Source organism: Barbus barbus, assembly GCF_936440315.1.
Source record: "Barbus barbus genome assembly, chromosome: 50".
Taxonomy (NCBI): Eukaryota; Metazoa; Chordata; class Actinopteri; order Cypriniformes; family Cyprinidae; genus Barbus; species Barbus barbus.
Window position 1 is genome coordinate 4,611,054 of NC_136728.1, and position 25,154 is coordinate 4,636,207.

The 25,154-nt window shown below is 36.0% G+C and overlaps 1 protein-coding gene across 4 annotated transcripts; it reads left to right on the forward strand.

The window, feature by feature from the left end:
- The first annotated feature begins 1,169 nt into the window (after positions 1-1,169).
- LOC306868419 (GTPase HRas-like) lies at positions 1,170-25,154 on the forward strand. 4 transcript variants are annotated; one of them, XR_013784101.1, is made up of 7 exons: positions 1,170-1,355; positions 13,133-13,274; positions 16,255-16,433; positions 18,551-18,710; positions 21,453-21,577; positions 22,834-23,420; positions 24,516-25,153. XR_013784101.1 is itself a non-coding variant. In XM_079414569.1 (6 exons), exons 2-5 carry the CDS (start codon positions 13,164-13,166, stop codon positions 21,570-21,572), a joined length of 570 nt encoding a protein of 189 aa, XP_079270695.1. In that variant the 5' UTR covers positions 1,170-1,355; positions 13,133-13,163; the 3' UTR covers positions 21,573-21,577; positions 22,834-23,609. The 4 variants fall into 4 exon arrangements, 3 of the variants coding, with proteins under 3 accessions (XP_079270695.1, XP_079270696.1, XP_079270697.1); XM_079414569.1 differs by lacking the exon at positions 24,516-25,153 and having other exon boundaries at positions 22,834-23,609; XM_079414570.1 differs by lacking the exons at positions 21,453-21,577; positions 24,516-25,153 and having other exon boundaries at positions 1,230-1,355; positions 22,834-23,609.

Genomic DNA, 25,154 nt, shown 5'->3' on the forward strand with positions numbered 1-25,154 from the left:
CTCCTCATCGAGCTCGTACCAGTTTGTGAGGTGAGAGACTTCTTCAGGATCAGGATCAGGTTTGGGGTTTAATAAACCAGATCCACTGAACTCAGTCACAATGGACAGAGCTGAGCCTGATCTCCTCTTTATCGACGATTCACTCAACATCTGTAACCTTTATTGTATCTGCCCTGAATAAATGTTAACAGTTTTGGAGTCCCAAGTAAACTGTTGAAATAGCATACAATATATTAGCATTGTATTTCATAGAGTTTAATTATTTTCTTACCTTTTGAGCCCAATTAACGTGATATTCAGTGTATAGCATTTATCTTCTGCCTAACTGGACAGCAAGAGGATAAGTTTGCTTAGCAACGGGATCTACTTCCTGGATACGGGCAAACGTGGGATTTGTAGTTCATTAAGAAACATGCCATTGTTTAAAATGATTAAACAAAATGTCTGTAGTAGATGAATGTTGAAAATATTTGCGTTATTAAGAGGCTTTACAGTTTAGTGTTCTTATTACTGTGTGCTCAGTTGTTGTGGCGACCCTAGATATTATATATCCCTTAAAAACTGACCAACATCAGCAGAAAGACAAAAGCCCTGGTCAAGATACTCACTAAAAATTACAAAGACTTGCCAAAATATTCACAAAGGTATAAAATGTCTAAATACATTAATTAAAAATGTTTGAAAAACAAAGATTTACCAGTAATGATACAACTACAGTTACAGTAATATAATTATATCAATGTAATAGTACGAACAATAGTTATAAATTTAAAAATATTAACGGATACCTATTTGATTAATTTTTTTTAATCGCTTTTTCACTCATAAACAGTTTTAAATTAATACAAAAACTCTACGATTGTGGCCCAGTTTAGTCATAAACTTCAACAATACGTAGTTGAATTACACTGTAAATAAAGAAATAAGAAGTGCATTTGCTCATATTTTTTTTGGCATAATCACACTCGAAAAATAATAGATACAGTATGTCTGAACGGCTGTGTGCAATCCGATTGGTTGTTGTGTTTTTGGAGGCGGGACCAAGCCTTGTGATTGGCTGTGTTCTCTGTCGATCAATACAACGAGACACTTTTCTGGGATCGGGAAAAAATACCGTGCAACGTCACCAGGACCTACTTAATATTCATGAGCTGAGGTTTTGCCGTGCCAGGATTGGTGGCTGAGCTGAGGGGCGGGGCTGTGTGTTGTATGGGCTGGGCGTAGGCTGCACACACACACACACTACAGCGGAGCACATTGTTCACACCGGACTGTCTGCTACATCTAATGCAATCCAGGAAAATCTCCAAATAAACGCAATCTCCTGGAGAGTGGCTGTATCCGGGGAATCAGAGGTGAAGTGACAATTGTTGTGTTATTTTAAACATAAATCGTTAGATTGCAGTGTAATATTGTGAGGTGACCAAGTGGACCGACTCATAGTGACAAGTATTGTTTACCTGAAACACATATTTGTATTAATCTACACACACAGTTGATATTTGTGGCGATTATTGGTGCGTTTTTATAACCGCATGAGAATGTTTACATTTGTGGACGATCAGTCATCGATGGACCCTGTACTATTCTCTACTTTTAATAATAATCAGCGTTTTATTTTAAGCTATTTGATGAAAATAGAGATAAAACATCATGTAGTATTTATTGAATTAGGTTATGTTTTATCCACCCGTAACAATGAACCCTGTTCAAGCATCTAAACACTGAATCAGACCAGTTTACACTCAATCTAGTACTCGAGCAAACTGACCGTTGCTTGAAAAGGTTTGTCGTCTGGCGCTGAATGTAAACATGTTGTCTAATTTGTTCAGTTTTGGTGGCATCCATGAGACAGTTATGAGCCTCTCTGTATGAACTCGGGTGACGCCCCATATAGTACCGGACGAACCGCACATTCCTACTATGACAAAGACCAGCTCATGAATATTAAGTAGTCCATCCCGAGTTTGCTCCAATGGCGAAGGACCATTTGCTGAATACCAATTAGTTTCCGCTGACGTCGCTTGGTAGCGCGCCAATAGCAAAGGCTCCGCTTATGAATATTAATATTCCTCGGAATAGTAGGATTCGTAACTTCTGGACGATGAAGAGCATTGAGGAAGTTTAATAATCTGTTTCAACGTTAAGTACAAAAGTTTGATATTTCATTGCACCTGCAGTAGATTTTTATACTGTACAGCGAGTTTTGTGAATTTTAATACTAAATGAAAGTATGTTCTTCTGAAGCCAACAACTTGCCAGGTTAAACCAGTTAAGACCATCTTAAACCAGACCAGTGTTGGATATTGTCTAAAACTAAAACTTATTATTTTTTTCTTAACTGAAGAAAAAAACTGAAATAAAATATAAATATTAGATGGGAAAACTAAACTAAAAAAAACTATCTTAAATGTAAATTACGCAGCTAACTATAATAATAAAAAAGTAGTAAATTAAAAAAGCTAATTAGAAAAAAAGTAAAATGACTTAATAAAAATAAAAAATAAAAAATAAAAATGACAGTCACCTAGCAAAATAACTAAAACATAAATAAAAAAAAATGCTAAAATATTATTAAATACTATAATAGTACATGAACAATACTAAAATAAACTAATTAAAATACTACTAAAAAAAAGTTTAGGTTAAAATACTAAATTAAAATAAAGTGAAATAGAAAAAACTCATTAAAATGACATAAATAATTTAATGACAGTCACGTAGTAAAATTATTAAAAAGCAAGTTAAAAATAAATGCTAAAATATTATTAAATACTATAATAGTACATGAACAATACTAAAATAACACTGGCTAATACCAGAAAACCAGTTTATGTTTTTCCAGAAGGTAGAAAGAATATATTTGCAAATGCAAACACCAGCAAATGAACACAATTATATTTATTTGAGAAATAGTTGCATCATGAATTATTTAATTAACTGAGTTTGACATTAGAATGCGTTCATATTTTTGTTGGTATTTTGTCATTTTTCTCTATACCGTGCAGTAATGCGTTCAGACCAACATTGTCTTGAAGTGTCTGCAGTGTAGGGCAGCACATTTAGGCTAGACAGATGTAATGATCAGGCCAGTGCTGGTTATTTTGGGGGATGATGTCAGTCGCTCGCTCAGCCTGGATCTGTTATGGTTCCTCAGTGTTCGATTCCTTCGTCTCCCATGTGAGATTCCTTTTACTGTCTGAACCGGACTGGAAACCACTTAGGCCTGCTTCTGTTGTAGGGTTGCGGCTCAGGGAAAACTGATACTTCATATTCTGTTGAGACCATTTACTGGTGCCCTAATATAATGTTTAGCAATATGTGATTTTAAATTACTCTAACTGTCAGATCACAATGATTAGGCAAATCATTTCCAATTCTAGGTATTGGATGTATGTCAGTGTTGGTAAAACGCAGAGCTGATAGTGTCAGTAAGTTTATCCTGAGCGTCCAGAGGGACTATAGGGTTTCATATTGGTGACCGGGTGCATGTATGCGGCTCTAAAGTCTTGGCAGATCCCAGAGCCGATGTGTAGTTGCCTGTAGTTTTTCAATGATAAATCACATCGCTTACTGACGAGAGGAATGCTGTTGCTTTCCTAAGCAATCACACTTACCATATTCACCTGACAGATGATAAAACTCAAGACTTCCAGGAGGAACGGAGTCGTAACTAGACCAGAATATCACTCTAGGGATGATTCAGAATGAGACATTTACAGAAACACAGAATTTGAAATTAGTTATAATTTAGGCGAAAACCAAAAATAAAGTTTTGGTAATAAATCTCGGTGATTGAACAGCTGTGCCTGTGACTCATTATAAATCTGAAAAGCAGGATTAAGCAGGTCTAAGATGCTTTCTTGTCTCACAGGCAGGTCTGTTTGCTGGTTTTAAAGCGGTTTTGGGCTGGTCAGGTTGGGAGATCAGCTAGACTAGCCAAAGACCTGTCAGGTTAAACCAGTTGAGACCATCTTAAACCAGTAAAGACCAGTGTTCAATATTATTTACTAAAACTATTACGAATCATTTTCAGTAATTTAAATAAAGCTGAAATTAAATCAAATAAATTAGGGATGCAGGAATACACAATACTGATCTCATGATGTGATACTCCAAAATAGTTACTGTAAAAATGGCATGTTTTTTTTAATGATTACTCTTAAGACAAATCGTTAAGTATTGTGCATTTAAAATGCTAAATTTGTTATTACATCGGGGGTGAACTTGGGAATATTCGTAACTTGCTTAGCTAAAATTACAGAAACCGTGACTATATAAATTTAAATATTATATTTTATTAAATAATATTTTTATTTGACATTTTCTAATAGTTGTTAATAAACTCAATGTACTCAATAACTAATTAAACAGAATTGTCAAAACTAGGTCACAGGATAAAACACAGACATGTAACAATAACCAGGTTTCCATCCAAGGATTTTTTAGCGAAAAAATATTTAGCGCTTTAAAATATTTACGATATAGCTGATGGAATTGCCAATTATCGATTAAAAATCTTTTTCCGTTTAACTTTAGAGCATAAATTCCATATCGATACTTCAAATGTCGCAAAAATTAGTTTGGAAACACTTTTTGTCGAGAAAAGGGGCTTTAACGCAAATAAATGTGGAGTCACATGACAGAATCAGCCTATAGGCAGCTCGTGTTCATGGTGTTGCTCTCGTTAAAGCACCGTTTCCCTGTAGCTCAAAAGCGCATTAAATCATTATTAAATTGTATCTAAAATTATTTTATACATGGTAAGAAATGACGAGTTACCTCTCAAACATACTTATCTTAATTTGGTGTTAGTAGGCTAGCCTACGTTTACATGATTATTATTATTATTAATTTGTTTTACAGTGCACTGTTCAGTTTAAATAGCCTGTAGTCCGTGCCCTTCAGCTTGACCACCATAACCCCGTCATATTATGCCAAGCACATTTTGTTTTACATGAACCTGAAGTACAAAACTTTAAATGAATTCGTTTTGGCTTCTTCGCTTCTATTTTATTCTTGCTTTGTTCTGAGTTCTTTCTACCGTTAAACTTAAATGATTTGTTGTGGAGTGAGGGGAAAAAATATATTTTTTTCACGTTTCTTCAATATTTTTGTCTGACTGTATTTTATTATGACATAAAATAAAATAACCGGAATGAACTTTCCTATTTCCTGTAAATGTTAATCAGAAAAATGATAATAATACAACTGCAACTGTTTATGATCATTGCTTGATTATCAACAGTGGCCTATCTATCTAGTCTATAACAAAATACAAAAAAAACATGACACTTAATAAAAATTATTTTATGTAGGCCTATACAATTTAATATAGCCTAGGCTTTTTTTCGTTCTTGTTGTTTTGTTTCAAATGGATGAAGAACAGCTGGCCTAGAGTGTAAAGACCATCGACTCTACCGTGCGACTCCACCGGGCAGGGACACCGGCAAGGGATAGTAGTAGCTTTTTATTTAATTTTTTCATTGATATGTTTATTATTGAAATGTTGTTGTTATATGCATGTGTTAATTTTATTTAATTTCTTTATTTTCTTAAATATGTGGGTAGATAGTATTTATAGAGTTGTAACTTTTTAGTTTTAGTTACTTTTTCTTATTTGTAAGTCGCTTTGGACAAAAGCGTCTGCTAAATGACAAAAGTAAAAGTAAAGTAAGTAGTCTATAATTTACGCAAAAGGATAAATTATGTATGGAAACAGCTCAAGGGCAACATTTTTTTGCAAAACTTATGCGACAATTCGTTTTTTTAGGGATGACGTCATGACGCACACCATTTTATCGGTAAAAGGCCAGTTGGATGGAAACAGGCTGTTGACAGCAAATTTCGCAAAGTTTTTTTAACGCATATCTCTTTATCAATAACAAAACAGTGCAAAATCTGGATGGAAAGTTGATTAATAATGGCATGGCAGGGCTTGACGCTTACCTTTTCCCCAAGGAGCACATGTGCTCCTAAGTCAAAAAATTTAGGAGCGCATTAAAAAAATTTAGGGGCGCAATGCAAATTTTTCAAATGAGGTGTTTTAGCTTAATAAGGGGATACAAAGAGACATTTACAAGCACAATTATTTAATTTATCAGAATACAGAAAGTACACAAGGTTCTTAAATAATTTTACTTCAGACACTATTAAATAGGCTAATTATGTAATTAGTTATAATCCTATTAAACTGTGTCGGTATAAAATTTTCACAATAATCATTGAAGCTTTTGTCACGGTATATGTTTTTGTTTTTAAATCACAATATATAATTTCTAAGTGAAAAAAAGTGTTGTCCTCCTAACAGGTTAAATAACTTTATTAAAGATAATTTACTAAAAGACTTTTATAAAAAATATATAAAGATATAAAGTAAACAAGTGTTTCAAGATTAGAGTGCAAAAGATTGTTCAAATGAACGAAAGAACAATAGGTAAGTAAGTCCCATTTGTTAACATTAGTTAAAGCAGGTTAACATTAACTAAAAATGTGCAATAGCTAATTGTTGCAGTAGTTAATATTCTTTGTTAATGTTGATTAATAAAAAATACAACTATGTTAGTTAATGTTAGCTCCATTGAATTATATTAAGACAACGTTTGATTTTATAATGTATTATTAAGTTGAAATTAAGATAGCATTATTAATAAATGCAGTCATTGTTTTTTTTCATGTTAACTAATGGAGCTTGTGTTACTGAACAATAATAACGAATCAGTCGTTGATGTATAGATAGGCCCACTGTTCTCTATTATAGATCAGTGGATGGGCCATGTTTTAGCTTAGAAACAATGTTTGAAAATAAATAGCTCATTAAGTCTTTAAGTAAGAATTATTTGATGCTATTGTGAAGACTAAAGCGAATATAAATATCTAAATGACTGCGAGTGTGAAACATTATTTACACAGTTTTAGGAAAGTAGCGCAGCTGATTTGTTTACTGGGTTACCGGGGTAACGGCAGCGCCCTCTAGTGGCGAATGTGCGTCATTCAGCGCGTCTTCACTTTAACTCGCTCCGCTTTTCTTCTCATCTGTGCTCATTTAAATTAAACCGTTGCCTTTTTAAAGTTCTAAAGTAATCATATGAGGCTGCATCGCAATTTTTCCATAAATAAACAGAATAAATTAATACGTTTGTCTAGGCTACTGTAGAAGTTAGGCTGTTTTGTATTTTGTTTTGTATTCGCACTTGTGCTCCTAAATACATTTTCCAGTTCGCACACATCTATTTTTAGTCGCAAATGCGAGTGAAATGCTCGCACTGTCGAGCCCTGCATGGGCGGGTGTTTTTGTTCAACAGTCCAAAAGTAGTCAAATAAAGCGCATCCACAGCTCCGGGAGGTGAATAAAGGCCTCCTGTTGCAAATCGATTTGTTTTTGTAAGGAAAAGGTTAGGGCTGGGAAAATAAATCGATGCATTGCGAATTGAGAAATGATTCAGGGATTTTCCGAATACATCGCAGTTCTTTCTTGAGTCGATACTGAGCTTAGTTTTGTAAAATAGATGGCGCAGCATGCTTTAGAAACAGCCGTACTCTGACAGACGCAAATAACCTACTTCTCCGCACTTCAAGCACACAAAAACATTAGCCTTTACAGACATGGTGTTTGAGTAAAGAAAACGCTGTACTATTCAAACATCAATTATTTATTTACCCTTTTATTGCAAAAAAGCGGAGATCCTCCAGGCTGTGTCAATCTGAGTGGAGTTACGAGGTTTCGGTAAGAGATGATCCAATGGCGTTATGAAGATTTACTGACAAGCTCTTTTTAATGCTTATTGGTTAAACATTTGTAAAACCCTCTGATTTAAAATAATAATAACGAATTATAATAGATGAAGTTTAGATAATTTTCCACGGCACACCTGACTGGGTGTGATCTGCTTCTAATTTCTCAGAAAAAAAAACCTGTTCATTGCGTATTCAGTTATGTTGTTTCAGAATGAAACCGAGATTGCACAGGTAGAAGCATCTGCGTTCATGTCCTTGCATTTTTCAAGCCTATGGTGAATTTTGCTATTGCCTGTCTAAGTTATCAAAGTTACTGTATGATTTTCTCATGGTGGATGATAAAACAGGTAAAAAATCCCATAGACTTTCTTTGAAGTCCATATCTAGAGACCAGAATATCTTGAGGGTGGGCTTAATTTGATTTTTAAGCCTTTCAGTGTAAATATGTAGTTATTATTCATAAGTCTCTTTGTTTCTTCTATTGCATTTACCGCAATATTTTCTTTGGCTTTAAATGATTTAAGGCAGTCATACACATAAGAGTGTCTATCATGTATGAACTCCCTGCCCTTTGCCTTTAATAGCTCAATCGTGTGTGTGAGAGCGTGTTGGGAGTGTGTGTGGAGTTACTCATTAATCGTCCAGCACTCAGAGATACACTGCGCTGGACTCTCATAAGTTTCAGTCTCCATAGTACAAAGAAACTTTGTGTTTTCATTAATCATTAACACACACCTCTGCTGATCTTGAGCTAAAGCCCAGTTGACGACAAATAGATATCTAATAATAAAATCCCACACCCTGGGACTAATATAGTCTGTCTGGTGATGTGCTGCCATGGATGCTCACCACTGTTGTGTCTTAAAGTGAACTCTGTATGGAGTTATGTGGTGTGTAGCAGGGTCAATGACAAATAAGTGTGTCTGTAATAAAGAAAATGCTCAATGCTCAAATGCTCAAAAAAAAAAAGGATAATACCCATGCAAAGTTTTTAGACTCTCAATACTATTCATGTTATAATATACTGTATTTATATTAAGTATTATGTTTATTTTTTTAAATGTCATACCGATTTCAAGAAAAGTTTAAATTTAGCACTAATAACACCAAAATTGTCATATGGTGTAACCATCAAATATGCAAAAATTCATACACAGAATGACTTTTAATAATACGTTTTTTATGTTTGTTTTATTTCTACGACTTAAAATTAATTTTAATATTACTTAGGGGCATAACGTTAAAAAATCAGGGTGGTGCGACTGTCCTAATATAATAATGAAGAAAAAAACCCTCATTAAAAGAATGAATTTCTTGAAAATTATGCTAGTTTGGCATTTTTTGTAATGAATATTTCTTAGGAAAAAAAGTTATTCGCTGTTTTTTATTAATATTCTTTCACTAAATGAAAGTCATGTGGTACGACAAACATTGGGGGGGGGGGGGTAAAATGGGTGTCATGGTTAATAAAGTAAGTTTCAATTCAAATGGAAAAAAGTTCAAATGGTCAGAAATTTTAAAACAAATAAAGATTAGTTTGCTCTGTGAAATGTCATATGGTGTGACTATTTAATTAGTTATTTTTAATCAATATATTTTAATTTATATATTTTTTTATCTATACAATGAAGGTCAATGATCTCCAAAAGTTTGGACCCCATTGACTTGCACAGAAAAAAAATAAATAAAATCGAACAGGTTTGGAATGACATCCAGGTTTGTGAACTATCCTTTTAAGAGTTTGCATTGTGTGTTAAGAGTTTAATCTTCCAACAAATGTAATTGGAATGTTTTATTGTTTCGTTTGCTGGTTTTAGTTAAATTGTAGCCTTGTTGTACTAATTGATTCCTTTGTCTTAGTTAAATCGTGGCCACATAGTACTAATTTGGTGCCCTTGTTTAGTTAAATCGTGGCCAAGTTTGAACTAAAATAAGGGTATAAATTAAAAAGTTGTGGGAATGAATGCTTAATTTGTAGCGACGTTGAAAAATAAATAACTTGCATTTCCCAGGAGCTGTCTTTTTCTTTGGAAATGCAGTTGTAATGAAACCACAGGACCTCACAGTCAGGAAAACAACATGAACCACCCGAAACTAGCAACATCCAGCCGATGATGATAAAACCAATGAGGGACGGTAGCTGGATCACTTTCAGAGTTAATGCTGTTTTAGACCGTGTTGAAACTTGAACCGAAACCCACAAAATGATCAGTTATCAGATAAAAGCTTGGAGCGCTGCAAGCTTGGGTCTTATTTCAAGTGCCGGAATGCTTTCCATATTTCATAGTTTATCTTCCTTGCAGTTCTGTGCGAGTTTGTTCACTGAATACTAAACAGTGGAACATGAAAGAGCATTCCAGATTTCTTTAGGATAAATTCTCCAGGATTCTTGGTCTTGGTGGACTAAGGGGGGTGTTTGCACAACACCGTTTTCATCTAAACACTGAAACGGTTTTATGTCTTTTGGACGTTCTTTTACACAACAACAGCATTTCCCTTCCGAAAATGAGTTTTATTATAGTAAAATTATAGTAAGAGCTGTAGTTCTACACCCACAAGATTGCGATACTGTTTGCAAATGTTTGTTGGAACTATTGTTTCATTAAAAACATCAGATTGTTAAACTATGTTGCTAATGAGGGAACTTGCGATCATAGTTGGCTAACAATGCTTTTGGGAAACAGTTTTGAGTTTAATTGAGTTTCACAATTGAGTTTATATCTCGCAATTCTGACTTTATTTTTCAGAATTACAACTCAATACAACTCAGAATTACTTACTTTTTTCTCAATTCAAGTCAAGTCATTATTATTTGTATAGCACTTTTAACAATGCAAATTGTGTCAAAGCAGCTTTACACCAGCTTTAGACGGGGAATAGTGTGTCGAAATAGTGTCATTCTCCTCTGGCCAGACAAAATCAGCAGTTCAAATCTAGGCTGCAGCAGAGTCGGATTGTGCAAAGGACTCATCTGGTTCCTGTGGTCTTGTCCCGATGGCCGACTAGGAGACAGGGTCTTCACTTGGGATCAGTCTCTGGGGCTCATCTAGTCCTGGTCTCTGCTGGCGTTCAGGGCTGTAGAGGTCATCTCTAGGTGCTGATCCGCCATCTGATCTGGATACGGACTGGATCCGGGTGGCTGTAGTGACCATCTGATCTGGATACTGAATCTGGATGGCTACGGTGACCTCGGAATAAGAAACGGTGTAAATGCCATTCTTCTAACGATGTAACAAGTACATCGGGTGTTTTGGGAAGTGTTCCCGGTTCCGGTTGACCTAATTAATGCAGCCTAAAAATCCTTTAACGGATTTGAATTATAGAAATGCGATAATGTATTATGTGTAAGACAGGTTAAAGAGATGGGTCTTTAATCTAGATTTAAACTGACAGAGTGTGTCTGCTTCCCGAACAGTGTTAGGTAGATTGTTCCAGAGTTTGGGCGCTAAATAGGAAAACGATCTCCCGCCAGAAGTTGATTTTAGCAAGATCTTAAAATGTATACAATGTTTAATGGGGAGCCAGTGCAGTGTTGACAGAACTGGGCTAATGTGGTCATAATTCCTGGTTCTAGTGAGAACTCTAGCTGCTGCATTTTGAACCAGCTGGAGTTTGTTTATTAAATGTGCAGAGCAACCACCCAATAAAGCATTATAGTAATCTAGCCTCGAGGTCATGAATGCATGAATTAATGTTTCTGCATTTGACATTGAGAGCAAAGGTCCTAAATTACAACCTATGCTCTCAGTGTCAATATATATATATATATATATATATATTTTTTTTTTAAGATGGAAACATGCAGTTTTACAAATGCTAGAAACATGTTTTTCAAAGGAAAGTTTGCTATCAAAAAGTATGCCTAGGTTCTTAACTGATAATGAAGAATTTACAGAGCAGCCATCGAGTATTAGACAGGGATCTAGGTTATTACATGCAAAAAATTTTGGTCCAATAATTAGCACCTCTGTTTTTTTGCACCAGTTTTTGATATCAACTATACATTCTGTTAGTTTTGCAAATTGGTATGTTTCATCGGCTCGCAAAGAAATATAGAACTGAGTATAATCAGCATAACAGTGAATGCTAACACCATGTTTCCTAATGATATCTCCCAAGGGTAACATGTTAAGCGTGAAAAGTAAGGGGCCTAGTACTGAGCCTTGAGGAACTCCATACCGCACTTGTGATTGTTATGATACCTCTTCATGTACTGCCATGAATTGATGGCGGTCAAGTACGATTTGAACCATGCCAGTGCACTTCCTCTAATGCCAACAAAGTTTTCTAGTCTATTCAAAAGAATGTTGTGGTCGAAAGTGTCGAACGCAGCGCTAAGATCCAGTAGCACTAATAAAGAGATACAACCACGATCAGATGATAAGAGCAGGTCGTTTGTAACTCTAGTGAGAGCAGTCTCGGTACTATGATATGGTCTAAAACCTGACTGGATATCCTCATATATAGCATTTTTCTCTAAGAAGGAACATAGTTGTGATGATACTACCTTTTCTAATATCTAATTTTCTAATATAGAATTGTGTGATATAAACTCAATTGCGATAAAGTCATTAATGCAAGATAAAAATGTGCAATTCTGACTTATTTCTTTTAAAGAGTTTATATCACGCAATACTGACTTTATAACTCACAACTGCGAGTTTATTTGTCAGTTCTGAGAAAAAAGTCACAATTGTGAGATGTAAACTCGCAATTGCGAGAAATAAAGTTAGAAGTGTGAGATATAAACTTTTATTTTTTATTCAGTGGCGGAAATGGGCTTCCACAGTTCAGCTTCACAAACTAGTACACAAGGCAAAAAAATGGTTAAAGTGACAGTAAGCAAAATACGCAACGCTGTTTTGTTTATAGTTTGTATATTCGCAGTCCTAGCACTTACAGTTTCCCTTTTTAGAGTGACGCATACAAACTACTGCCACCTACTGGTATGGAGAGGTGCAGAACATGCATGCATTGCTGACTGTAGTCTTTGTGTTGTGTTCAAACATAACCAGTTGGCCAAAATGTAGTCGACATGAAGCGACACCACAGTCAGCTTTCTTCACCGCTTGTTTGGTTTGCTGTATCTGGTCCTTAATACGGATGAATAACTACAGAAAAAGCACCAAAGTGCACCAGCTTGTAATAATTTGCCGGCTTTAGTTGAAATGTAAAACTTTTAGTCATATAGTAAAAGATTTGAGAGGGTGAGACTTTGGACTTCTTATATGCTAATTTCAACGAAGCACAGCTGACAAACATTGTCTTATGAATCCTTTCCTAAACATACCTTAAGACCTGAAGAGGATCTTTGCCGTGTCTATAATAGAAATCAGTGAATCTGGATGCAGTGGGAGGTTTGTCTGTATTGATGGTGCTGCTGGTTTCTCCTCAGGTGTGGTGAGAGGTTGAAGAGGAGTGAAGGAATGACTGAATATAAGCTGGTGGTGGTGGGCGCTGGAGGCGTGGGCAAGAGCGCTCTCACCATCCAACTCATCCAGAACCACTTTGTGGATGAATACGACCCCACTATAGAGGTAACACGTGTGTGTGTGTGTGTGTGTGTGTACATAATATATACGGTATCAGCTACAGTATATGTAAAATATCATCAGGGCATTGTGGTTGATATCAATACATAATCAATAACTGTACTTTTTGTGTTTTGTGTTGGTCAGCTGCAGCTAATAGACAGTTATAACCAATTTTTTGCCTATATTTCTATTTTACAGTAATTTTATAATTCATGAAATATGATCATACTAATGATAATTAGGAACTGTGACAACATCATACAATGGTATAGTCATATATCATTATAAAGGTCAGCAATGCTGTTGCAGCTAGTTACAGTATTTCAATAGGAGTTAATGGGGTCCAATGTTGTTTTGACCCCATGTTCTATGAAATTTCTTTTTTTTATTGTAGCTGCCTTATTGTATTAGATTATTAGCTACACATTGTGCCGTCATTGGCTGTGTCCAAATTCAGGGTCTGCATCCTCCTTAGGATCCTTCCTACCCGGTTGAAGGAGGAGGGATCCTCCGACGTCCGCAAAACCCGGAAGTCGGTGTTTGTGAATTTGGACAGCCTACCCTTATTTCAGTTCCCTCCCTTACCCGTTGCTCATATCCTGTCGCCTAGCAACCGTGACAGCGCCAAGCAAGAAGCGGGAAAATGGACAAACAAAGAGTTATTCTCCTCATTTTAATTCTTTTGGAAGAAATAAAGCAATTAAATAAATTAAATACTTTCTTTGCTCGTTGTCGGAGAGTTTTTTATATCAGACTACAAGACAGTCACATCCAGGTAAGCCATTATAGCCTATTTTTATTTGTTTTTAAGAATTCTACTAATTTCTCCTACAAATTCATTGAGCCGAAGCATAAACTTTAGCTTGTTTTGTCAGAGAAACTCCTCTCCCACTCCGCTACCGCTCGCTTCGTCCGCCATTACGCTCTGCCGAAAAGAATTATGGGATAGGTAGGACGGGAAAGGATCCACCACACCCATCCTTCCAATTCGGGGAAAAGGAGGACGTATTTGTGGGCCGCATTTGAAGGATCCTACGAATTTGGACAGCCTTCGTCGCGGTGCTGTGACGTAACATCCTTCAAATGAGTACTCCGAAGGATGCAGACCCTGAATTTGGACACAGCCATTGTCTTTTTTCCATTTCATGACGGATGGCAGTCAGTGTTAGGGTGCAATACTGCCACCTACTGTGTTGGAGTGTCAACCAGTTACTGGCACTGGATTATTGCGGATAATCATACGATTGTTTTTGTATGTGCAATATTAACATCGATATTTCACTTTTTAAATATCATGGTTATCGTCATTGTGTCGTCCCTAATCCACAGTATATATATAAAATGTTTTCTCATAGGGCTGTAAAAATTTAGTAACCCTTTTCAAATAGGTTTTCATAGATTACCATTATTTAATTACATTAGTTAACACAAACTAACAACAAATGCTACTAAAGTGTTTATTAATCTTAATTATTTGTAACTTTTTCAACAATTATCAAATATCTGTTTATATTATTTAATGGACCTGAGCTAATATGAACAATGAATAGCTGTATTTGTATTAACTAACATTAACAAAGAAAGGAATGTGCCCACCCTCAGGCCATCCAAGATGTAGATGAGTTTGTTTCTTCATCAGATTTGGAGAAATGTAGCATTACATCGCTTGCTCACCAAAGGATCCTCTGAAGTGAATGGGTGCCGTCAGAATGAGAGTCCAAACAGCTGATAAAAACATCACAATAATCCACACAACTCCAATCCATCAAGGCGTTTGTAACTTCAAACCATTCTTTCCCGCTAAAATATGAGTCCATAATCCATAATTTTGCTTCCTCCAGTGAAAAAGTGATCTGGTCTGAATCAGGAGAGAAACCTGTACAGATCAAGCACTGTTCGCAAGCAAAAACAGTCCAAAACAGCTCTAAACAAATACAGTGCCCTCCATAAGTATTGGAATCTGATGAAGAAACAAACTCATCTACATCTTGGATGGCCTGAGGGTGGGCACATTTTCGGCAACTTTTTATTTTTAGGTGAACTATCCCTTTATGCAAGTTAACTAATGTTAAAGGGATAGTTCACCCAAAAATGAAAACTCTGTCATGAATTACTCACCTTCATGTCGTTCCAAACCCGTAAGATCTCTGTTCATCTTTGGAAAAACAAACAGTATTCTCGTAGCTGAACCACCGATGTCAAATTGATTATTTTAACGATCTTGCTACGTTTCCGGACCTTGATCGTGTTAAGATCCTTGCTGTCTATGGGAGGGTCAGAGAGCTCTCGAAATTCTTCAAAAATATCTTAATGTGTGTTCAGAAGATTAACGAAGGTCTTATGGGTTTGGAACGACATGAGGGTGAGTAATTCATGACAGTTTTCATTTTTGGGCGAACCGTCCCTTTTGTTTGATTTGATTCTGGTACATTCTTAGCTCTCTTGTACTGTACGTTATGCTTTATTAAATTGACCAGTGGTCCGTCTCTTCAGTATATCTCACAACATCACTGGGCAATGAATATAAACCCCAGCTCTACCATTCACTGATTCAGTTTCTCTGCACACTCAGTATCAAATAAACTGCAGGAGTTTCCCCTCGGCCTGCGTTTGCTCCCAGCATGAGGGATGTGTGTGTGTGTGTGTGTACGTGCTTCTACACGTCCCTCGCTCTCTCTGTCCTCTTTTCCCGCCACGCCCGTCTCTGGACAAACAATGTCCTTTTTATGGTGCAACCGCTGTGCGCTAACACACGAGCAAGGAGATGCGTGTTTATGGGTCTGACGGGACGCAACTCAACCATCTCCACTGTCTGTTTACTGATTCAGACCCTGTCGCTTTGTCCCCAAAATCCTTTATTTGGCACACACACAAAAAAAAATGTGTGAAATGACTAAAGCTTATTGGCTACAGAGTAAGAAATAAACAAGAAATGGTCTTGCTGGTGAAAGCAGGCTTGAGTTTGGTGTTGATTTGTCTGCAGGACTCCTACAGGAAGCAGGTGGTGATTGACGGGGAGACGTGTCTCCTGGACATCTTGGACACTGCAGGTCAGGAGGAGTACAGCGCTATGAGGGATCAGTACATGAGGACAGGAGAGGGCTTCCTCTGTGTGTTTGCCATCAATAACACCAAGTCCTTTGAGGACATTCATCAGTACAGGTGTGTGTTTGATAATCAGCTGTCAGGCTGAAACTGTTGGGAATTTGTCCTTAAAATATCTCTTCAATATCCTTTGCATTTCTTAAATTTTATCTTGAAGCAAGAAAATGGATATCAGAAATTCATTTTTTTTGCTGTGGTAACTTTAAGACTTGTATATGTAAATAACTTCTGTTATGATTGGCTAACCTTTTTTCAGTTACAAGGGCAAATGTCATTGTGTTTTGGTTGTGATCATGTTTGAAAATGCTGTTTTAAAGCGCAGTCACCTTAGCGAAATTTCAGCAAAATTTTTGTAAGCAAAACAGGTGAGGTCCATTGCCTTTGGCTAGCAGTGTTTGAAGCACAGGTCACAGAAGTCACATTTAAACCAAGCAGCTTTCTATTGTCATTGCGACAAATTTGCGTGACAAACTGTTGTGAAATCTTTTCTTTCTTTCTTTCTTTTAATTTTAGTGTAAAATATGACCTGGAATAATTTGTTTAGTTACTAAAGCCAAGAGCCAAAGCTGATGTGTTAAACTGCAAATTACACAGAGAAGTGTAATGCCACCTTATGTGAGCCCTTTAACCCTGTGACCCCTGAAATCATGTTAGCATTGATTCTGATTCCCACTGTCACCTCTTAGTCTTATTTATCAGCACGTTTGACGTCACGGCAGAAACACAGCATGGATTACACCGTCAGATCCTTAAACTGCATCTTTGACTGGGTATCCGTTGCTAAATATTCAGTATTTGTGCTTGAGAGGACAGCAGAAAGTCAGATGGAGTATGATGCTGCAGTGCCAGTGAAATCGATCCCAACTCAATTAGACTAAAGGAGAGAGAGAGCTTTCAAGGACATGAAAGGAGAAAGCAAAAGGAGGATAACTGGATTACATCAATCCGTTTGTTGTTTGTGGGTAATGGGGTCTAGATAATGCATTTTTAATACATGAATTACAGTACAACATGGGAATAGTAGTGCACTGTTTAATACCAGATGCAGATGGCAGTTGATAATCAGTTTGCACTATCAGGCAAAAGTATGTAATAGATAAGATTTTTAAATGTTTTTGAAAAAGTCTCTTATGCGCATTATTAATAATGAGCACCAATCAATATATTAGAATGATTTCTGAAGAATCATGTGACACTGGAGTAATTCAGCTTTGATCACAGGAATAGATGACTTTTTAACATATATTCACATATTGTAGAAAACAGTTATTTTAGATTTATTACACTGTTTATACTATATTTTTGATCAAATAAATGCAGCCTTGGTGAGCAGAAGAGACTTCTTTCAAAAACATTAAAAAATCGTACAGATTCCAAACATATGATCGGCTTATTCTTCTCGTTCAGCTTCAAAATGTAATGTTTTGGAAACTGACAAACTTGCAGGTTATTCTGTGTAGAGTCTTATATTATCAGTGTGATGTATTGCCATCGGATGCCTAGATTTATATCTCGCATTACATCCATACATTTGCCAGACATTTTTAGGCCTAAGTGGCTTAACAAGTTTCATACAAACCAGGCAATGACTTTAGCGATTGGCTCTTTTCTTTGGAAGGCGGGACTTAAGGTCCGTTCGCACCTAGAATGATAACTATAACGATAACTGTTTAAACATCCACGCCAACAGACGACAACGTTGTGTTTTGTGAGCGCACACTGCAGTTTTGTGCGTTTTGTTGCTTTAAATGCTTGAACTCTTTAAAGCCGGATGGATTCTGATTGGCTGTCATTGTTTTTTATTTTTTTTTAAACACTTTGAATGTGATTTTTAACTGTATCACTCCTCTGTGTCATTATCATTATAGTTTTTGTGTGGATTTCTCTATCCTCAAATAACGATTTTTAAAACATTATAGTTATCGTTGTTGTCTTTGGTGAGAACGGACTAGGATTTAGTTCTCAAAGCTGTCATATTGAACTTCGCACAGCACTTTGTTGCAATGCATTTGGAGTTTTCTACTCTACAAGGGACACGTATTGTATGATGATGTTCTAGGTGAATTGGTCAACTAAGTTGAAATGAAGTCAAGTTTCTCCACATTTTGTTTAGGATCAGATGTCTGCCCACAGTCTGGTTGTGTTTGACCGTGACATTTTGTGTTGGCTCTCAGGGAACAGATCAAACGGGTAAAGGACTCGGATGACGTGCCCATGGTGCTGGTGGGTAACAAATGCGACCTCCCGGCCCGGACGGTGGACACACGGCAAGCGCAGGAGCTCGCACGCAGCTACGGGATCCCCTTCATCGAGACCTCAGCTAAAACACGACAGGTCAGTCACAGTTTCTGACAGTCGTTTAAAGATTAATACATTTATTGATCTATTTTTTATTTTGTTTATTTATTTACTTGCAGCAAAACTAGTGAGACTGTGTCTAGTGTCGAAGGGGTCATATGACGTTGCAAAAAAAAGAACAATATTTTGTGCATTTGGTGTAATGCAATGTGTTTGTGATTTTAAAGTTCAAAAAACACATTATTTTCGTCGATTTTTACAAAGCTCATCTTTCTGAGAAGCGAGGCGTGCTCTGATTGGCCAGCTATCCAGTGCGTTGTGATTGGCCGAATTCCTCAAGCGTGAGGCGGAAATGTTATGCCCCTTACCGTATTGTGATGGCCTTTCCCGCGTACTGTCTTTTCACGCGCCGCGTAAACATTACCATGTGATCCCCAATGATCCCTATTGAGGACCCCGCCACTTAGACAGCCATCGGAAAAGACCACTGGAACCAGCTGAGCCCATTCAATCTGACTTGCTGCAGTTTGGAACTGAACTGCTGGTTTGTTTGGCCAGAGGACAATTGGCCCCCCGACTGAGCCTGGTTTCTCCCAAGGTTTTTTCTCCATTCTGTCACCGATGGAGTTTTGGTTCCTTGCCGCTGTCGCCTCTGGCTTGCTCAGTTGGGGACGCTTCATTTCCAGCGATATCGCCGACCTTATTGCAAAGACACTATTTAAACTTATTGACACTTTATTTTCCTTTTTTTTTTTTTTATATTGTGCAGTGCTTTGACACAATTTGCATTGTAAAAAGCGCTATATAAGTAAAGGTGACTTGACTTGACTTGACATGCCTGCATTTGTGATCAGAGAAACGACAAACAAGCACTACTCTACACTGCTCAAAACTCACGTTTGAATCGTCAGTAGCAGAAACGTACTTACAGTGGTCAGAAGCGCCAGACTGTCTTTGCAAAGTTGGAACTGCCCCACTCTATAGAAACAGCCTTTGTGCAGCCAGCATTGTAGGCTACTCTTCCAGGTTCAGGAAACAGTCCTCCGTAAAATGCGCTGCACTCACTCTAATATTTGGGTTGTACTGTTCTGGAACAGTGTTGTAAATACAACTTAACCACTGATTTCTAATTGTGTCCTCTTTTGGAAGCCCAAACAAAGTAGTTTCGCTTTCACAACGAAGCACAGCGTCTCCAGGACATGGTGCCAGTGGCAACAATACTACAGAGAGAACAAAAATCACGCCCACTTTTTTTTTCCGTAAACATTTGGGCGGTGTTATGAAAATCTTCCCACACCATGACGTAGACGTGTTTGAACGAGCCATTTTAGGGGGGCGTGACAGAGTCTCAACTTTTATAAAGAATATCTCTTTGGTTTTGAGACTTTAATCTTTGCAACTTCAGGGATCTTATCTATGCATGAACCGCTTGTAACACTCCAGAGAGAAAGAAATACTTGAAATCGCATCATATGACCCCTTTAAAATATAGTCATCTGAGTGTAAACTGTTTCCAAAACAACTGACCCACCTACAATACAGTATTTCTGACTAGGTTTATTTCAAATCTTTTTTTTTTTTTTTTTTGCTTTTGTTTTTTTTAGCTTTTTTTTGTTTGTTTGTTTGCTTTTTTGTTTTGCTTTTTGATTAGTTTTTTTGTTTTTCTGTTGTGTTTTTGTTTTGTGTTTTGTTTTTTTTTAAGCTTTGTGATGTTTTTGTTTGTTTGTTTGCTTTTTTGTTTAGCTTTTTAGTTTTGTTTTGTTTTGCCTTTTGTTTCGTGCAGAAAATGTAACTTGTACAAAGTCCTTAAAGAAAGATTTCACCCAAAAATATATATAAAAAAAATATTCTGAATAATAATAATAATGAATAATAATGATTTAGAAATATTTGAGGTACTATTACACTTTTTTAATATTTAGACTTTTTGTATTTTCTGTTTCAGTTTGATTTTAGTTAAATTATTTGACTTTTTAGTGAAGTGTAAATAGTTTATTATTAGTAGTAGTTAGTAGCTGAAATAAAATAAGTAGATTTATTTTTTTATTTTTTTTAAATACATTTTATTTCAGGTAATGTTTATTTTGTCAAATCATGCAAAGTTTTATTTGATTTTAATTTTTTTTTTTTTTTTATGTTTTTAGTTGTAGTTCCAGTTAACTATAATAAACCTGCCTGAAACTATAAAAAAAAAAACATATTTTAGCACTTAATTTTAAAATTTTGCAACATTTTGTGTAAATAGTCTAATTTTTAAAAAGACTTATGAAGTACTGTACACAAGTGCTGATTGTTTCTTCTTGAAGATTTTATAGTTTGTATCTTTCAAGGACAACATTTATGAGGGATGTATATTTTAGCTTTCTGAGTCTCAGGGGTTTTATAAGTTTTATGGTTCTGGAAGATTCTTTGGATTTACAGTATTTAGTGCAGTAATTCTCCTCACGGCCACCTACACACACACACACACACACACACACACACAGAGGGTGTGTTGTATAACACTGCAGGGAATGACTCACTGCCGCTTTGTGTTTTGCCCATCTGACGAGAGCTGCAAGGAAAAGACCAAGAGCACACATTTACCCTCACATTACTGCAGTATGTCTGTCACTTTTACTGGTTTCATCACTAGGTTCCCGTGCAGTTCTGTGCACAGGAGTGTTACTCAGACCTCGATCTGGTCTGGTTTGGTACTGATCTGTGAGATGTGTGTGAGTTTCCCGAGTCTCTCAATAGCACCAGCATTGGTTGGCGTTTCTCCTGGTGTGTGTGCAGGGTGTGGAGGATGCATTTTACACGCTGGTGCGAGAGATCCGTCAGCACAAGATGAGGAAGCTGAACCCGCCGGACGAGAGCGGACAGGACTGCATGAGCTGCCGCTGCGTCGTGTCGTGATCCAGGTGCCAAAACACCCAGACTGACGTGACACCGTAAACACACAGACCACATGAATGACATAACACACTGGAAATGAGTCAAAATAAACTGCAAATCATCACAGAATTGCTGAGAAATGCCTCTTGAAAGGCCAGCACTTTTGAGAGATATATGTTATATTTATGTATTTATTAGGGGTGTTTGCTAAGGCAAGCTTCACTGTTACTATTATACTATTTTAAAGTCTCTTCTGCTCACCAAGGCTGCATTTATTTGATCAAAAATACAGTGAAATCTGTAATATTCTGAAATATTATTACAAATTTAAAAAGGCTGTTTTCTACATGAATGTATGTTAAAAAAGTAATTTATTCCTGCGATGCAAAGCTGAATTTTCAGCATCATTACTAATTTGATTTGTTTTCAAGAAACATTTATGCTTATTATTTGACAAATAGAGAGAACAAAAGAACAGCATTTATTTTAAAACAAAAATGTCTGTACGCTAATTTTTGATCAATTTAATGCACCCTTGCTAAAGAACTTGATACTTTTATTCAAAATAAAAAATTCTACTCACCAGAAACTTAACGGTAGTGTACTTCACCTCAAGTCTATACATTTTTAAATATACATGTCATTTTTTAAATACTAATAATGTTATTGTATTTGTGTTTACTAATTTAAAATTAATTATTCTTAACTATAATAATAATGATTATTATTAGTATTATTGTGTAGTCATTTGAAAAAAAACAGGCTTTTATGCTGATAACATGACTGTATAATAAAAAGTGATAAAAAGTAATACGAAATAGGAATTATGTTAATTATAATTATTATTTTTGGCATATCATATATAATATTTAATATATATATATATATATATAATACTTATATATAGCATTTTCATGACAATGACCAACACAAATTGAGTTTTTATTACTGTAATATATGCATTATTATTGAATTTAAAGTTTATACATTATAATTGTATTTGTTGTACTGTACTGGCTTTAATTTATTAATAACAATAGATATAGATTTTTGTAAAAAAAAATATTTTGTAAAAAAATATATTGCAATACTGGAAAGAAAAAAAACTACAAAGTAAAACAGTAAGACACATTATGGTATTTTTTTGTCATTAAGTTAATGAGAATTGGCAGCAAAATACCACAAATTATATTGGTACAAGAAAGCAAAACATAATTTTTCTGTTGATTTTTCAGTGAAATATGACACAGATCTTCACCTCTTCCTGTTTTCTGGTCCTCAGATGACAGCGCGCGTCGGGAGAACTTTTCCCATGGTTCCGTGCGGCAGACTGGACCAGAGAGGCAAGACGTAGCGTCTCATCTGAAAGCGACTGTTAACGAAAGTGCGCCAGGCCTCCTGCGTAACGAACATTAGCGACAGGGCTGGTGACCTCTCTGGACGTCCACGTCTGCCTGATAAACACCACTAATGACTTACCCCTTCTCCTCTTGATTTGTAACCCCAGTCTGCTAATGCTGGGCACCTGCCGTGGATCTCTGCTAAATTATTGTTCTTGAAGTCTCAACACTGGTCTGAAACAGACTCGGCACGTCACATGACCTCAGCATCACACACAAACCTTCCTCAGCTCCGACGGACAGACTGGACACCAGTGACCTCATCCCACGACCCCCGTCCCGCCGCAGCCGCACCTCACGGAAAGCATATATATGTGTTCATGTCTGTCGAAAAGAGCGGAAACGCTGTACAAATAATCAGGAGGGGAGTTTTTTGCTTGACGTGCAGGTTGTTTTAACATAACGTTTGTGGAAATCAAACGGGAGAATTAGTTGTGTGTGCTGGTAAATGTGTATGTTACGAATGAGCGTTTCCTTTAGAAAATTAAACTGAACTTTACAAAATAAAAACTCTAAAGTTGTGTGAAGAAGCTTGTGTTTGTTTTGAAATTCTGTCTGTGGAAGTCCTAACAGTTACCTCAATAAACGTTAAAAACCCTTTACAATGTAGAAACTAGTGCTGTTTAATCGCATCCAAAATAAACGTTTTTGTTTACATAATAAATGAGTGTGTGCTGTGTTTATTTATTATGTATATTTAAATACACACACATACCGTATATATTTTGAAAATATTTACATGTATATATTTTATATATAAATATATTTAATATATAAACATAGCATGTTTTTCTTAAATATATACATGCATGTGTTTGTATTTATATATACTTAATAAATAAACACAGTGCACACACATATATTATGTAAACAAAAACGTTTATTTTGGGTGTGATTAATGGTTTGACAGTACTAATAGAAACATAAGTGGGGAGATAACAGCACCCCCATGTGGCTGTTTAGTGGATGGTTAACGTATTATTTATTAATAACAGTTTACTCCTTACACACACAATCTTTACTTGTCACACATTTCTGAAAGCTGACACTCACTAATTCTCTGCTTTTGACTCAGGTTTCAGTTTCATAAAAAACTTTTTGCAAAACTCAACGCACAATTCTCTATATAACACGCGAAAATCTAACAGGAATTAATATTATGGCAAAGGTGTTTTCAAATGTTTGCTTTTGCGATGTGTTATTTTCTTAATGCAGTGCTTCATTTTGCAAGAGGTGAGGCATTTTGCAGTTTGTGTGCAATTCTTGCATTTGTGTGTAAAGTTTGGGAAAAAAGAGGCAACATATTGAAAATGTAAGCAGTTGAAAAAACTGGGCATTGAAATATTACTAAGTTTTTTTTTTTTTTTTTTTTGAGTCTCTTCTGCTCACCAAGGCTGCATTTATTTGTTTGAAAAATACAGTAAAGTTGTGAAATATGATCACAATTTGAATGTGAATATATTATAAAATGTCATTTATTCCTGTGATTAAAACTGAATTTTCAGCATCATTATTCCAGTATTCAGTGTCACATGATCCTTCAAATAAGCACAGCCTTGGTGAGCAGAAGAGACTTCTAAAATATCTTACCGAACCTTTATCGTGTGTGTGTTTATTAATTACATCATTGATTACTAACAGCACAAATCACCCTGCTGACAGACATTAATGCACTGTGAACTTTGGTCACTAGTGAAGTTCTTACTTTTACAATTTCATCACTTTAATTGTAACAGACATGCAATAAAATGTTCATATTTAATGTTAAAATTCAATTTTTCCCGTAATAGCAAATGTGATCTGGCTTCTGGTCTCATTCGCTTCCAGCTATACAGCTGGTTTTGCTGCTTAATATTGCAAAGTGGTTTGTCTTACCATATTATTTTAATACTATCTACCATTTACTACACTTTCTTATTCTTCTCAATCTCTTCTCGTTATTTCCTACAGCAGCTAATGAACCAGAAGCCTCACATATTCACAGAAAACAGCTTCCGCCGTTGGGAAAAGTAAGGTGGATAAAGGTCTGATAACATTTCCAAATTTCAAATAAAAATATTGTCATTTAGAGCATTTGTTTTTCTTTGCAGAAAGTGACAATGTTTTGAAACTGAAATGTTTTCATTTTGTTTGTTGATTTCTTAACTCTTCTGAAGTTAGTATTGTGTTGTCTAAAACTGAATAAACGTCTGAAAACATGGCA

Coding starts and splice junctions, on each gene's coding strand:
- LOC306868419 (XM_079414569.1), top strand. CDS start 13,164: ATGACTGAATATAAGCTGGTGGTGGTGGGCGCTGGAGGCGTGGGCAAG. Junction 13,275..16,254: donor AATACGACCCCACTATAGAG/GTAACACGTGTG, acceptor ATTTGTCTGCAG/GACTCCTACAGGAAGCAGGT. Junction 18,711..21,452: donor CCTCAGCTAAAACACGACAG/GTCAGTCACAGT, acceptor GTGTGTGTGCAG/GGTGTGGAGGATGCATTTTA.